The sequence below is a fragment of the Lepus europaeus genome, chromosome 1 (assembly GCF_033115175.1).
Source record: "Lepus europaeus isolate LE1 chromosome 1, mLepTim1.pri, whole genome shotgun sequence".
Classification (NCBI taxonomy): Eukaryota; Metazoa; Chordata; class Mammalia; order Lagomorpha; family Leporidae; genus Lepus; species Lepus europaeus.
The window spans coordinates 154,062,556-154,079,906 of record NC_084827.1 but is presented as its reverse complement, the minus strand read 5'-3'; the positions used below and the strand labels follow the sequence as shown (position 1 = coordinate 154,079,906).

Genomic DNA, 17,351 nt, shown 5'->3' with positions numbered 1-17,351 from the left:
GAAACCATGAACCAAGAGTTTCCTCTGGGTTTCCCACATTGCATGGGCCCAGCTCCAGCCATAGCAGTCATCTGGGGGAGTGAACCGGCGGACGGAAGACCTTTGTCTCTCCCTCTCTCTGTCTGTAACTGCCTCTCAAATAAATAAATAAAAAAAAAACTTTAAAAAAGTAAAAGAATAGTAATTGAAATAGGTGTTATTATGACTATCTAAATCCTGAAATGCCTTTAAAAATCATGACCTATTCTCTTGTTTACTAATTTTGTCAATAAATACATCACAGCTGCTCTGCGTCAGTCATTATTCTAATGCTGGATATTGGAACATTGAACAGTGTGTACAGTTGTTGCTGTTCCTAGAATGCTCCGGTGCTAATAGTGTCATGAAGAACAATAAAACTGTGTAAGGAAGGGGAGAGTCACAAAGTAAGGGACTGAAGCTATGTTAAATATATTTGGGAAGGACTCTGCTGTAGTGACTTTAGAACAGAGACATGAATGAAGTTAGGGAGCCTGCCATCTTATTTATGGAAGATTGTTCAAGGCCAAGAGAATAGCAAGTATAGTCACTGAGTCAGGGGACTTGCTTGGAGTGTTTCAAGGAAAACAAATGGGGCGGTGTGTCTGGAGTGCTGTTATACATGGAAAGAGTTACAGAAGGAGAAATAGTCAGGTGCCTGACTTTGTAGGGTGTCGTAAGACAGCTTTGGATTTTATTCTAAGTATGGTGGCAACCACTCATTTACTCACTCGATGACTATTTAGCACCTGGTATATGTCAGATATTCTTTCATTTTAGAGATATACAGTAGTAATCTTAAACCTTCATAGAGCTTAGAAGTGTTAGTGATAAGTGTATTTGTTTAGTGATGGTAGTGGAAGTGGTAGTTTAGAATATTCAGTGAGGAGACAATTTTTTTTTGCTTTTTTTTTGTTTTGTTTTTTGCTTTTTTGACAGGCAGAGTTAGACACTGAGAGAGAGAGACAGAGAGAAAAGTCTTCCTTCCGTTGGTTCACCCCCAAAATGGCCACTACGGCCGGCGCTCTGCGCCAATCCTAAGCCAGGAGCCAGGCGCTTCTCCTGGTCTCCCATGCGGGTGCAGGCCCCTAGCACTTGGGCCATCGTCCACTGCCTTCCTGAGCCACAGCAGAGAGCTGGACTGGAAGAGGAGCAATTGGGACAGAACCGGTGCCCCAACCAGGACTAGAAACCGGAGGGCAGGCGCCGCAGGCGGAGGGTTAGCCAAGTGAGCTGCGGCACTGGCCAGGAGACAATGTTATACACAATGATTATATATCTAAATGAATAATTGGAAGCAATTCATTTATTTTATGCTAAAAGTATAATGAAGCTCATTTAGCCTCTTTTATTTACAGCAGATATATCTATTTTCACGAGTTTTTTCTGTTTGCTCAGGCCAGGACCATTTATAAGAGTATACTCGTGAATAGAGTACAGAGATCTTCATGGAAATTCTGGAGTAGGAGCTGTGGTATGGCTAGGTCCTCCAGAGACAGGAGTCTGAATATTTTCATATCAAAGTGTATTTGTTATCAATTGTGTTTTTTTAAAAGACTTATTTATTTATTTGAAAGTCAGAGTTACACAGAGAGAGGAGAGGCAGAAAGATCTTCCATCTGATGGTTCACTCCCCAACTGGCCACAACGGCCGGAGCTGTGCCTATGCGAAGCCAGGAGCTAGGAGCTGCTTCCGGGTCTCCCATGTGGGTGCAGGGGCCCAAGGAGTTGGGCCATCTTCCACTGCTTTCCCAGGCCATAGCAGTGAGCTGGATCGGAAGTGGAGCAGCCGGGACTAGAACCAGTGCCCATATGGGATGCCGGCGCTTTAGGCCAGGGTGTTAACCCACTGTGCCACAGCGCCAGCCCCAGTTATCAATTGTTATCTAACAAATTATCCCAAAATTAACTGGCTTAAGACATTTATTATTTCCCTAGTTTCTGAGGGTCACGAATAACATAACTGGATGCCTCTGCCTGAGGGTGTGTGGCAAAGCTGAAATCTAGGTGTTGGCTGGGGTAGCAGTCATCTCAAGGCTTCACAGAGGAAAGATGTGCTTCCAGATTATTGACATGGCTGTTGGACCTGAGAGCCTTTGCTGTCTGTTACCAGAGGCATCATTTCTCTGCTGTGTGGGTCTTTCCAGTTCACAACATGGCAGCTGGCTTCCCTGAGGCAGGGTGACAAAGTGATGACAGGTCTCTTTATAACCTCATCTCAGAAGTCACATCCATCATCTCTGCTACATTCTCTTCACTAGAAGTGACTCATTAAATCCAGTCCACACTCAAGAGGAGAGTATAACACAAAGTCTATAAATACCAAGAGGTAGTAATTATTAGGGCCATTTTTGAAGGCTGCTTTCATTTCTTTCATTTTTTTCTTTATCTTTCTTTTGTAACAGAAGTGGAGCAGCTGGGACTCAAACTGGTAGATTAACCTGCTAGCCCCAGAAGGCTGCTTTTCATATTAGTTATGACTTAGAGAGCTCACCATAGTTTTTGTGTATATTTTTATTGAGGATCTCAGTATTTGCATTTCCCTCTCTTCTCTGTATTATCAGCTGTTTCTTAACTGCTAATCTGTGTGTCTTCTTCCTCCTTATTTTTAGTTTTCCCTTTTCCTTATCCAGGGTCTATGATGAATTCGTCTGCCTCTTGTTATTTTACCTTCTATCCCTGCTGATTGGTACTTTGATTATATCCATAGCACCCTGTTCACATTTTTAAGGAGAAGGTGGTGGTGGTGAGATAGTATAGTGTCTTTTGAATATTACTATACCATCAGCAAGGTTGGTGATTAAGATAGTTCTCCTTAGAGAACAATGCAGATGCTAAATACTATTGTGGGTCTTTGTATATTAAAAGGCATGATTCACCAGCACCACAGCTCAATAGGCTAATCCTCCACCTGCGGCGCCTACACCCCGGGTTCTAGTCCCAGTTGGGGCACCGGGTTCTGTCCCGGTTGCTCCTCTTCCAGTCCAGCTCTCTGCTATGGCCCGGGAAGGCAGTGGAGGATGGCCCAAGTGCTTGGGCCCTGCACCCACATGGGAGACCAGGAGGAAGCACCTGGCTCCTGGCTTCGGATCAGCAAGATGCGCCATCCGCAGCGGCCATTGGAGGGTGAACCAACGGCAGAAAAGGAAGACCTTTCTCTCTGTCTCTCTCTCTCTCTTACTGTCCACTCTGCCTGTCCAAAAGATAAAAAAAAAAAAAAAAAAAAAAAGCATGATTCACTGAAAAGATTTCTTAATGCTAGCTTGTTTTGTTTTTTTTCTGTTTCAGTATAATAATGTGAAATATAGAAAAGCATCTGTTTGTTTTTGTTTTCCTGGTTTTACTTATTTTTGATTTGGGATAAATGGGAATGTAATATATATATATATATATATAATATATGTTTACTGCTTTTTAAAAGTACTTTTTATTTGAAAAGCAGAGATAGAGAGACAGATTCAGGGAGATCTTCCATCTGTTTCACTGCCCAAATGTCTGCAACAGCTAGGGCAGGACCAGGCATATGCCAGGAGTCTAAAACTCAATCCAGGTCTCCCAAATAAGTAACAGGAACCCAAGGACTAAGCTATCATTGCTGTCTCCCAGGGTGCATCTCAGCAGGAAGGTAGAATTCTAAGTAGAGCCAGAACTCTAACCCAGGCACTTTCATATGGGATATGAGCATCCTAAGCCCTGCCTTATCTGCTGTGTCAAATGTTTGTGTCTTTTTTGGCTTATTTTGAGATATCATATAAAAGTATAAGTTTGCAGTTAAGATTTGGTGAGAGGATTATACAGAAATTGCTACCTATTTGAGACATTAAATAATAAAATGTCTGTAAAAAAGACAAACCTATATTTTTACATCTCAGAATTAGCATAATTAATATTTGTTCATTTTTACATTTAGTATTTTTCTCCCAAGTAATAAAATTTGTAGTTCAAATGCAAATCTCTTTTTTTTCTTTTGTATTCTTTTTTTTTAACTTTTATTTAATGAATATAAAATTCCAATGTACAGCTTATGGATTACAATGGCTTCCCCCCCATAACTTCCCTCCCATCCGCAACCCTCCCTTTTCCCACTCCCTCTCCCCTTCCATTCACATCAAGATTCATTTTCAATTCTCTTTATATACAGAAGATCAATTTAGTATATATTAAGTAAAGATTTCAACAGTTTGCACCCACACAGAAACACAAAGTGAAACATACTGTTTGAGTACTAGTTATAGCATTAAATCACAATGTATAGCATATTAAGGACTGAGATCCCACATGAGGAGCAAGTGCACAGTGACTCCTGTTGTTGACCCAACAAATTGACACTCAAGTTATGGCGCCAGTATCCACCCTAGGCTCCCATCCTGAGTTGCCAAGGCTATGGAAGCCTTCCAAGTTCACAGACTCTGATCATATTTAGACAAGGTCATAGTAAGTGGAAGTTCTCTCCTCCCTTCAGAGAAAGGCACCTCCCTCTTTTTTTTTGGGGGGGGGGGGAAGGGCTTATTGGGGAACACCCAACAGACCGGAAAGCTGATTCCAGCCAAGACTGGGAAAAAAGTCACTCATCTTTTGTAGGTAGAGGGGTTTGGCTGTAGGGAAATTTTGAACAATTATACAGCATTAAGTGGGGAAGAGGACCATCAGTACACACAGGTTGGGAGTAGAGCCATTGGTGGTAGAGTAGAGGTTATGATTACAAAGGAATGAGGTCCAAGTGCACTAGACAGGGTCTAGAACAAAGGACAGAGTCATTATTAGAGGAGCTAAGAAAGGTGCTGTCTAAGCTACAATTAAGTTTTCTGATTGAGAGGCCAATAGAACCTGACAGAAGGGGCTTGATAATATGTTGCGCTTTAGGCTTTGTAAGTTAAGAGGCCCAGACCTATCTATCTCTTCACATGGGGTATATCCTAAGGGAGGTGTGAACCTCCTAGGGGAAGGCACTCTGTTGACTTTCATTACTTGGCTGGCCTGGGAGGAGAGCTGGCCTTTGTTAATTTATATTTCCCTTATTGTGTGATTGAGTATGTGTTTCATGATCATTTGGATTTAATCATCTAGGAAGTACCTGATTGTTCTACTCTTTGCCCATTTGTAGGAGTTCTTTATGCATTCTGGTTGTTGATGTATATATGTTGCAGTTATCACATGCTTTAACCCTGTTTGTCACTTGTGTTATTATAAAGATATGATGGTGCCTTATTTTTCTCCTTGGTCATTCTTGTTAGTGTTTGAAAAAATTTTAGAAATGTAGGAAGCAGCATTATACCTAGCATTTTAGAACACATAATATGAGCGTGTGGCTATTTAAATGACTATCAACTGTCATGTATGTTGAAACAAATTATGGATCATCTCAGTTCTAAGTATTAGATGTCTTTAAAAACTTGTAACTGTCACTATTGTAAAAATTTCTCACTACTCAGACTTTAGAATTTTTAATGTTACTGAATTATCTTTTTCTGTTAGAATATGTGGTTTTACACTTTTTCTTTTGATATGATACAATGGAATTTGCCTACTTATGGGATTAATCTTTACTGGTCATCTGGTACATTCTCTGTTTTCCAGGCAGAGGTAACATCTTTTGTAATGAATGACTACTGATGACTATCCATTTGTGAAAAGTGAAAAAAAATTGCAGATACTTTTTCAGGAAGAATTTAAATATATTGAAGATTAGGCAAATTTTCATTGTCACATTCTTACAAAAAGATTTATTTATTTGAAAGGCAGAGTTACAGAGAAAGAGAGACAGAGAGACAAACAGAAAGAGATCTTCTGTCCTCTGGTTGACTCTCTAAATGGCTGCATTGGCCCAGGCTGTGCCAAACCAATGGCACATCATCTAGATCTCCCATAGAGAGATGTGGGCTCAGGGGCCCAAGTACTTGGGCTATCTTCCACTGCTTTCTGAAACCATTAGAGGAAGCTGGATCACAGTGGAGCAGCTGGGACGTGAAATGGCACCTATATGAGATGCTGGCATTGTAGGAGGCAGGCTAACCTGCTGTGCCACAACGTGCGCCCCTCATTGTGAAGTTATTTATACGTTTTTGTTTATAGTTCAGCTCCTTTAGACCTTCTTACACATATACGTAGTATTGTTTTAGTTTTTATTAAGACTGTCCAGATTAAGTTTAGAAATGCTAGGTAAGAGCAATTTATTATATTTTATAGAGATAATAATTCTTTTTAAAAAAGATTTATTTACTTGAAAGCCAGAGTTACAGAGAAAGAGAGAGAGACAGAGACAGAATCTTCCATCTGCTGTTTACTCCCCAAATGGCCACCATGGCCGGAGTTGAGCCAGACAAAAGCCAAGAGCCAGGAGCTTCTTCTGGGTCTCCCACGAGGGTGGCAGGGGCCTAAGTACTTAGGCCATAGTCTGCTGCTTTCCCAGGTGCATGATCAAGGAGCTGGATTGGAAGTGGAACAGCCAAGAACTAAACTGGTGCCCATGTGGGATGCCTGCACTGCAGGTAACCCACTATGCCACAGTGCTGGCCCCAATAATTTGTACTTTAGATCAAAAGTATAGATTGATCCACATTTTTTTTCACAGTGATTACCTTATTCCAGGTTAGAGTTTATTTTTTCCTTTTCGCCTGTTTAAAAATGACATCCTGAGATGTAATTATGTCCACAAATGTTCTCTAGGCACATATGCTGTGCTAAGTAGTATGAAACTTTAGTAAAAATTTTGGATAGTAGGCCAAGAGTCAGAGTGAAGAATAACTTAGTAGTTATTGAGATAATATTGGGATTTGGGAGATGAAGGAGGAGTTTGGGTTTATGTGTTTTAATCATAGACATAAAAAATGTTAGCCTTGAGAAAAGTATAATCATAAAACTTCTTTATAGATATCTGATCATTTATTTTTACATTATTTTAGGCTTCCGGAAATTCTCTGCAGGAATCGCCATGACCCCAGCTTTGAGGGAGGCAACAACAAAGGGAATCTGCTTTTCATCTTTGCCAAGTGCCATGGAGTCTGACAAGATGCTATGCATTGAAAGTCCAAGAATTGTGGATGAAAAGCTAACGCGAGACACTTTCTCTCAGATGCTGGGATTTCCTACTTCTGAATCTACTCTTAATACTAATTTTGTGAATTTAAAACATTTTGGCTCCCCACAGTCTTCAAAACATTATCAGACGGTGATTTTAATGAGTTCTAATTCCGCATTAAATAAATACACTGAGAGTTACAACCAAAAGGCATCAGGGGAGCCCAGTTGCAATAAACTGAAAAGCATATTGTGTAATGGCAAAAACATTCAGTTAAGTAAAATCTGCCATTCTCACTCTGAAGAGTTCCTCACAAAAGAACCTCTATCAGATACCACAAGTCAGTGCATGAAAGATATACAAATTATTTTGGACTCAAATATAAATATATCCAAAGACACAAATGCAGATAAAATGCAACTGCAAAACTGTAAATGGTACCAAAAGAAGGCACTTTTGGATAAGCTTAGTGATGCCGAGATTAAAAAGGGTTCATTGAACTGTGCTCAAAAGAAAATTGGACCTGGCCACTCAAATGTTCTTATTAGTTCCACAGCTGCTGAAAAAGAGGAGGAAGTGAATGCTCGGCTACTTCATTGTGTAAGCAAACAGAAAATTTTACTTAGCCAGGCTAGAAGAACTCAGAAACATTTGCAGATGCTCCTGGCAAAGCATGTTGTTAAGCACTATGGTCAGCAAATGAAATTTTCTGTGAAACATCAGCTCCCCAACATGAAGATCTTTCATGAACCTACCACAATTATGGATAATACTTCACCTAAATGCACTGAAGTTAAGCCAGAAGTTAATATATTGACTGCAGAGAATAAATTGTGGAATGATACAAAAAATGGCTTTGCACAGTGTACAGCTGCAGAAATCCAAAGATTTGCACTGTCTGCTACAGGGTTGTTGTCTCATGTTGAAGAGGGGCTGGATTCTGATGCTACTGATAGCAGCTCTGATGACGATTTGGATGAATATGCCATTAGAAAAAATGTGGCAGTGTAAGTGCAAAATTATTATTAGACCTTTTTTTCTTCTGTATGTAGCAGCAATTGTCTTTTTTCCAAAATATGTTAAAAGGAAGTGGATTTTCTAAAATTTTAATGCTATATCTTTAAATTATAAAACTGGTAAATATTTGAAATGTTTTGTTCATTAAACTATTGTGTGTGAATATATACAGTCATCCCTCAGTATCCACTGAGGATTGATTCTAGTCCTGCCCCACCCCCATGGATACCAAAATCCAAGGATTCTCACATCCCTTATATGAATTGGCATAGTATTTGCATATAGCCTACCTTATCTTCTGGTATACTTTGAATCATCTCTTGATTACTCATAATACCTAATACAATGTAAATGTGTAAATAATTGTTTTATGATATAGGGAATGATGACAGGAAAAAAAGTCTGTACGTATTCAATGTGTACAATTTTTAAAAAATGGTTTATTAAAATCTTTTAAATTTATTTTATTTTGTTTGAAAGGCAGAGTTCAGAGATCTTGCAACTGCTGTTTACTCCCCAATTGCCTGAAATAGCCAGGGATGGGCCAAGCTGAAGCCAGGAGCCTAGAACTCCATTTGGGTCTCCCACATTGGTGGTTTGGACCCAAGTACTTGAGCTATCTCTACCACTTTCTAGGGTATGCACATTAGCAGGAAGCTTAATTGGAAGTGCAGGAGCCAGAACTCAAAACCAGGCATGCCCATATGGGATGTGGGCATCCTAAGCAACGACTTAACTTCTGAACCAAATAGCCACCCCTTTTAAAAAAATAGTTTAGATTTTTGGTTCATTGAATATATGAATACAATCTGTGGATATGGAGAGCTGACTTTACATACTATTTAAAAATAAATTACTCAACTGTTCTACCTAGGAAAACTCAAAAAGGAATAATAAAAACCAAAAAGCTATAAATAACCATTCTTTTCCATTCTTGAATAAAATAAAGGCTTAATTCCTATATAACTAAAAGTAAAATAACTTAAAGTTTGCACATAGGTAATCTTCATTAGCTTTTGGAGTTTATCAGTTCAGAATATATGTAAAGTGACCTGCTACTATTTTTAAAAAATACTATTTATATATGCATTGAATCCATAACTTTAAGGTATAGCCTCTACTAACTCAGTACATTTTTGCTGAATTAAGTAAAATAAAATTAAAGTATCTGCCATAATATACCCATCAAGTGCTTATGATGTGCTAGACACTAGAGGTTCACTTGTGGGTTAAATATTCACAACCTCTGCCCTCTTGGCCATTTACTTGAAAGAGAGATATCTAGATATTTTGTAAAAAGTAGAGAAAAGATAGTGTGTTATCATACTAAGGTAACATTCCGGAATAACTCTGTCCAGTTGACGTTTCTGAGATGATAGAAAAACATTCTGTATCTCTGCTGATAGGCATTAGCCCCCAATAGCCATTGAGCATTTGAAATTTGGCCAATGAAAGTAAGGAACTGAATGTTGAATGTTATTTATTTTGACTTAATTTAAATAGGCAGATAGAACACAATTTTTATCTTAACTTTCAGGGAATCTGTTGATGTCCCCAAATTGATGCAAATTGCTGTGTGATTATGTGGCATTTTAGGGGGAGGAAGTCCATCCCTTTTTCAAATTCTCAAATATGAATGAGAATCATTATACAGTTAGAAGCCAAATACATTATTTTTTGCTAATAAATAGAAGATCAGTATATTAATTTTTACAGTACAGAATAAATGTAAAGCAAAGTGAGCTTTCCAGCTTGTTTCATGTTCTAGTATCACTGTAATTGAAATTTATTTGGTAGGGGCTGGCACTGTGGCGCAGCAGGTTAAAGCTCCAGCCTGCAGTACTGGCATCCCATATGGGTGCTGGTTCTAGTCCCGGCTGCTGCTCTTCCAATCCAGTTCCCTGCTGTGCCCTGGGAAAGCAGTAGAAGATGGCCCAAGTCCTTGGGCCCCTGTACCATGTGGGAGACCTGGAAGATGCTCCTGGCTCCTAGCTTTGGATCTGCTCAGCTCTGGCCATTGTGGTCATTTGGGGAGTGAACCAGCAGAATGGAAGACCTCTCTCTCTCTCTGCCTCTCCTTCTCTCTCTGTAACTCTGACTTTCAAATAAATAAAATAACTCTTTTAAAAAAATTATTTGGATGTGGGAGTTAAAGTAGTTAGCAAATTTTATTTTTCTGGCTGGCATTGTTTTAATTAGTTACATATAATATCAAATTTAATTATTTCAACAACTTTGGGAAGTAATTGTTTTTATCTTTGTTTCATTTAAGAAGAAACAAACTCAGCATGGTTAAGCAGCTTGCCCCTAGTCAAAGCCAAATAAGTGGTACAACCAGACTTTGCTATAATATGTATAAGTCTAAACCCATGCTTGTTCTCTTGTACCTTGTTGCTTTCTCAATATTATATTCAATTTATACTATGGCTACAAAACTTATTAGGCAGGGCCAGCGCTGATGTAGCGGGAAAGGCAGCCGCCTGCAGTGCTGGCATCCCATGTGGGTGCTGGTTCGAGTCCTGGCTGTTCCACTTTCTGATCTAGCTCTCTGCTGTGGCAAAGGAAAGCAGTAGAAGATACCCTAAGTCCTTGGGACCCTGCACCTGCAGGAAGCTATAGTTCCTGGCTTCAAATTCTCAGCTCTGGCCATTGTAGCCATCTGGGGAGTGAACTAGCAGATGGAAGACCTCTCTCTCTCTCTGCCTCTCCTTCTCTCTGTAACTCTGACTTTCAAGTAAATAAATAAATCTTAAATAAGAAAAAAGAAAACTTACTAGGCACAGGTGTTCCAAATAACATCTAGAAATTTAGCAATTTTTATATTTATGATAGTTTTGACATAATTCAATTTAAGCTGATGGATGATCAGAAATAAGAAACTTTTTCTTCCCAGGCTATTTTGACCTATGATGATATTATTTTTCTTTTAAAAAATATTTGTTTGAAAAGCAGAGTTAACACAGAGAGAGAAGGAGAGGCAGAGAGAGAGAGAGAGGTCTTCCATCCACTGGTTCATTCCCCAATTGGCCACAACGGCCAGAGCTGAGCAGATCCGAAGCCAGGAGCCAGGTGCTTCTTCCAGCTCTCCCACATGGGTGTAGGGGCCCAAGGACTTGGGCCATTTTTTTTTTTTTACTTTTATTTAATGAATATAAATTTCCAAAGTGCAGCTTATGGATTACAATGGCTTTTTCCCCCCCCATAACTTCCCTCCCACCCACAACCCTCCCCTCTCCCACTCCCTCTCCCCTTCCATTCACATCCAGATTCATTTTCAATTATCTTTGTATACAGAAGATCAATTTAACATACTGCTTTCCCCGGCCATAGCAGAAAGCTGGATTGGAAGAGGAGCTGCTGGGACTCAAACCGTCACCATATGGGATGCCAGCACTGCAGGCAGCCACTTTACCCGCTAAGCCACAGTGCTGGCCCCGGTATTTTTTTTTTTTTCTTTTTCCAAAAAACTGTTGTATTTATTTGAAAGTCAGTGTTAGAAAGAGATCTTCCATCTGCTGGATTATTCCGCAGATGGCCAAAACAGGGCCAGGTCAAAACCAGCTTTCTCAGGGAAAGCAATAGGGAGCTGGATCAGAAGTGGAGCAGCTGGGACTTGAATGGGAGCACCTATAATAGTAGTTTGTTAGTATTTTCTTTCACTGATTTTCTATGGCACTTAGTCCACTATATAGTTTATCATTAAGTTCTATTTTGCTTCATATGGTTTGCAAGTATATCTGGTAGTGTTAATAACCCCATCTCTATTATGCTTAGAAGCCATGTTTTATACTTTTGGTTAATTTTCTGTATATAAAAGTACATAATTGCAAGAGCATGCAAAAAATTCATGGAAAAATGTAATTCAAAGATAAGTTTATTTCGATACAAAAAGCTAAACTCCATGCATAGTTTTTTCATAATACACATTTTCAGTGAACTCTTTGAAGACTACTCATGATTGTTCAGAACATTTTGTTTTAATTGACATTTGCTCTTTGAGTTTAGTGAGAGACCACTTCATTCAGACATTTGTTAAAAAAAAAAAAAAAAAAACCAGCACAAATAGGGAAATTCAAACTGTTGAAAAGTTTTTTATGCCAGTTTATTGAAGAAAACTGATGTAAGGTAGCCTAGAAATGATTGAATTCTGGCTAAGAAAGTTTATTTGTTAAACTTTCTTTTTCCTATAATCTGCTGGAGGGACCTCAGGGACACTAAATATATATTTTAGGAAATTAATTATTTTGTGAACTTTAAATATTATTTTTTAAAGATTTATTTTAGTTATTTTAAAGACAGAGTTATAGAGAGAGGTAGAGACAGAAAGAGAGGTCTTCCATCTGCTAGTTCACTCCCCAAATGACTGCAACGACCAGAGCTGGGCCCACCCTAAACCAGGAGACGTGGGTGCAGGGGCCTAAGTACTTGGGCCATCTTCCACTGCTTTCCCAGACCCCTAGCAGGGAGCTGGATGGGCAGTGGAGCAGCCAGGACAGGAAAAGGCACCCATATGGGATGCCAGCACCACAGGCAGAGGCTTACTTCACTGTGCCACAGTACCAGCTCCAGTACTAATTTTTTATAAGAACATTTTCAATTATTTCACTGAATTATTAGATAATTGTTTAGGTTGATTTGTTTTATTGTTTTGTTTTACTACTTGTAGCTCATTTAGTATTTCTTAATTTTATATACCTTCTCATATTTTAGATATTAAATTTTGTTTTGAATGTTTTTGTTAATAGAGACTTCTTGTGAGAAACATTATTTCTCAATGTTTCATTCTGAGTTTTGAAAATGAATAACTCAAGTTTAATTATTTGTATCTTTTTTTGTAAATATAAAATAGTTACTGTTTCCTTACATTGGAATTAGTAATGTTTCAAATTTATTTTTTGTTTTAAAACATTTATCCTAGTAAGTTTATTTTCTTTGTTTTAAATTTAGTTTTCTTATTCATTGTGTTGCTGAAAACGCATTTTTCAAATGTAGATATGAATTTTTAATATATAAAGTTCATAATTAAACCTTAAACATAAAATAGCAGATTAAAAATGAATTTTTGGATCTGAATTTTATTTACTTATTTATTTTTAAAAGTGAGTTGGGAGACAGAGAGACAGAGAGAGGGAGAACTACTCAATTGTCAGCGATAGCTGTGTCTGGGCCACGACTTAACCAAAGCTAGGAACTGGAAACGCAATCCAGATCTTCACCATGGGTTATAGGAACCCATTTACTTGCAACATTATTGCTGCCTTTCAGGCTTGGCATTAGTAGAAAGCTGTAGACGGAAGGTGGACATTGAACCCACTTTCGTATGGAATGTAGAAATCTTTTTTTTTTTTTTTTAAGATTTATTTTATTTATTTGAGAGAGTTACAGAGAGAGGTAGAGACAGAGAGAGAGGTCTTTCATCTGCTGGTTCACTCCCCCAGATGGCCACACGGCTGGAGCTGGTGCTGATCTGAAGCCAGGAGCCAGGAGCTTCTTCTGGGTCTCCCACATGGTGCAGGGGCCCAAGGACTTGGGCCATCTTCTACTGCTTTCCCAGGCCACACCAGAGAGCTGGATTGGAAGGGGAGCAGCCGGGACTCAAACAGGCGCCCATAAGGGATGCCAGCACTTCAGGCCAGGACATTAACCCGCTGCACCACAGCGCTGGCCCCAGGATGTAGGAATCTCAACCAGAGTCCTAATAGCTCAGCCAGATGCCCACCTCTGAATCTTAATTTTAATTAGATTTTTATTACCTCTACTGAATATAAGAACTTCTCAAATTAAGTAACAACTTCAGAGTTACTAAAGTTTAGTTCAACTTGATTTTAAGCAATTTGAGAGAAAATACTACTCATACTACTTTTGTATACCTATTACGTGGCATTGTCTTAGGTTTAGTGGTTGTGGAAATTTGTTGAGTAAATGAATACTTCTGTATATGTATGTGTAGTTATATAGATATAAAAATTGTAGGTGACAATATGTAAGATATCTGTATATATACAGTTGAATCTCTGGACCTGTGGATTCCACATCGTGGATTCAACCAACCATGGGTCAAAATATTAGGAAAAAACTGCATCTTTTGTAAACATGTGCAGATGTCCTTGTCATTATTCCTGCAGTAATACAGTATTACAGCTATTTTACATAACATTTGCATTGTATTAAGTATTAAGTATTGTAAGTAATATAGAGATGATTTAAATTATATAGGAGGATGTGTGTCTGTATATTTAAGTAGTACAACATTTTATATAGAAACTTGAACATCCATAGATTTTTGTTGTCTTCCAGAGTACTGGAACAAATCCACATGGACAATGAGGGACAACAGGATATGATGTTTTTCTTCATTCATTCTGGAGTTGCATTAACTTTGCTTGCTGTTTTTTTCTTCTCTTTCTTTTGTTTCTAATTCCATACTAGCCACAAGGTGTATCTTGTACATTTTAGATCATACATGAATGTGTGTTCCTTGAATGAATGAGTGAACTATTCCAAAATATGGACACTGGTTTTATTATAACATCAAACATTTGTAATTTTTAAAAACCAATGAGTAAAATATAATTACCTTAAAACCTTAGATTATATTATTGTTATATGCCTTCTATTTTTATTTCAGTTTACAGTCCTGATAGGAAAATAAATTTCTTCACTTTGATCAGGAAATTTTCTGTGAAGGGATATAATTGTTTTAGGAAATTGAAAAAAAGAACGTATATTAGTCATTATCATTACCATTGTTGTTTTAAGTAAATATTTGATTTACCTCCTTTGCGTTCCCTCTAAAAATGTAGGCAGTAGGTTAATTCATAATGACAGTATTGATGGGCTAAAAATAGTTATTGATTGAGAGGCTAGTATTCGTTGGAAGGAAAAAAGTCAGTTTTCTTCGGAAAGGATAATAGAAGCATTTTTTTGTTGGTTTGAAATATAGTATGTAAAGAATATCTCCCTTCCCCCCACTCACATTTTACATTTTTCTTTTCCTTTGCTGAAGGAGCTGAAGTTCTGGACATCATTTAGATAGATGACTTGCTATATGACCCTAAGCAAGGTTAATCTTAACATTTCTGAATCAGATTCCTGCTGTCTTATCTACCTAAAGAATCCTGGAAATGATTAGAGGAAATATAAATTATAAAGTGCCAAAATATAATAAGGCATTGAAAATGATGCCACTAAAAGTTGCTTTATCAAGCAATTTACTGGAGCTTATATTGCTGAGGAAAATTTGAGGAGTAGTGTAAATATACATGCCTTAGAGTTAACCACTTTGAGAAGTCAGGAGCATGATTATTTGTTTACCAGTCTCATCAGTTATTAGTTGAAGGTTGTTGTGGTAGCGTTAATTCCCTGACACTTCATTCTAATACTTGAGTGGCAAAGCAAGCTCTAGCAAGAATAAAAAAGAACCCTTTAGTTAATGAACTGTAGGTACTGGTAGTTTTAACAGTCAGCTCTCTGTGTATTGAACTAGTGAAATATGAGGGCCTGTGGGTGGGTCACTGATAAGAATCTGCTATCATTATGTTATTTTTCTTCTGGTAGTAGAGCCTGCAGATTCTAGCATTTCTTCTCTTTTCTCCTAGGGAATGATGATCAGTTATTTTCTTCCAGAATGAATGTTGGAGAAACTCACAGATTTTGACACAAGCCTATTTTGATCCTCTGAAGTTTTAGAAAATGAAGAAACACGGTTCCTTGTCCTATTCCAGGAAACCTGCCAGTATCTTCCAAATCACACAACTGTCTCAAATATTCGGGGAAGGGGGGAAATCCAGACCAGTCCCCATCTATTCAATTTTTCTTTGAGATTTCATTCAGATATGTAAATAAGCAGGCTTAATAAGGAAATTCTTTTTAACAGATTTAGGCATTCATCAAGAAAGGAGAATTGTTGATAAGTTAGAGCTGTTGGGCAAAGCTTTCCAGAATGAAAAACAGAAATAACAAAGTAGTTTCTTACAGACCAACAGAAGTGAATACGCATGGTTTTGTTCCTGCTTTACTCTTTTGCCAGTGGAAAGGAAAAGAACTGAAAAGCCAGGTGATCTCATATTCCCCTTTGAGGAAATGGATAAATAGCAAGAGGAACTCAGTGTGAGATTCAAAGGGTAAAGAAATTCATAATATTCCGCTGATAAATTGCAAACAAGAGTTCCTTTGTATTTGTATGTGCTTATTAACAAACTGTTTTTGCATTCATGATCTCTTTTATTCTCTGTACTTCTAAAATAGATGGGAGAAGCTTGATTTTGTTTTATTTCACTCAACAAAACAATGAATGGAAAACAATTCTAGAGAATTTTCAATGATACTTGAATGAAGAACTTTTTCCATTTTGTGAGAGGACAAGCAGAAGGGAAGTGAAAGGCAGCAATTCAAAAGTGCAGTCGTGCAATGCATTATTAGCAAGTAAAAAAATGGTCAAGAAATACCTTACACTGGTGCATGTGGACACTTTTGAAGAAAGTAATAATTCAATTAAAATAAGCTCATTCTTTTTTAAAAAGATTTATTTATTTTATTTGAAAGAGTTACAGAGAGAGGAGAAGCAGAGAGAGAAAGAGAGGTCTTCCATCCGATGGTTCACTCCCCAGTTGGCCTCAACGGCTGGAGCTGCGCCAGTTCGAAGCCAGGAGCCAGGAGCTTCTTCCGGGTCTCCCCCACGCGGGTGCAGGGGCCCAAGGACTCGGGCCATCTTGTACTGCTTTCCCAGTCCGTAGCAGAGCGCTGGATTGGAAGTGGAGCAGCAGGGACTAAAACCCGCGCCCATATGAGATTGGCACCACAGGCCAGGAAGTTAATTCGCTGCGCCACAGCACCGGCCCCAAGCTCATTCATTTTTTAAAAGACTTATTTATAATTTGTGATCTTTATAGATTGTGTGTTTCCTAGATTGGCTCTGTGTTTGGCAGAAGTGATAGCCTGGATTATTACACCATCAATTTTAGGCTATAATACTGTATCTGAAAACTAGCTGGCATAGAACAAAGTTAAGTTGTGTTTGTCTTCTTTTTAGTACAGATCTATTTATTTATTTATTTTAGAGGTAGAGTTACAGAGAGATAGAAGGAGGGAGAAAGAGAGAAAGAGAGAGGTCTTCTATCCACTGGTTCACTCCCCAAATGGCCACAATGGCTGGAGCTGGGTCATCTTGATCCGAAGCCAGGAGCCAGGAGCTTCCTCCAGGTGTCCCACAAGCACCTGGGCCATCTTCCACTGCTTTCCCAAACCATTGCAGAGAGCTAGATTAGAGGAAAAGCAGCCAGGACACAAACCAGCACCC

General features: G+C 38.4%; 1 protein-coding gene across 6 annotated transcripts in view; it reads left to right on the top strand.

Annotated features, from left to right (window-relative positions):
* The window catches only part of KANSL1L (KAT8 regulatory NSL complex subunit 1 like), a 179,272-nt gene that overhangs the window by 12,919 nt on the left and 149,002 nt on the right, over window positions 1–17,351 (top strand). For all 6 annotated transcript variants that reach the window (XM_062190902.1, XM_062190921.1, XM_062190875.1 and 3 more), the window contains exon 2: window positions 6,921–8,043. In XM_062190902.1, coding sequence (XP_062046886.1) covers window positions 6,950–8,043 — 1,094 coding nt within the window. In that variant the 5' untranslated portion in view covers window positions 6,921–6,949. The remainder of the gene's footprint in view (window positions 1–6,920; window positions 8,044–17,351) is intronic.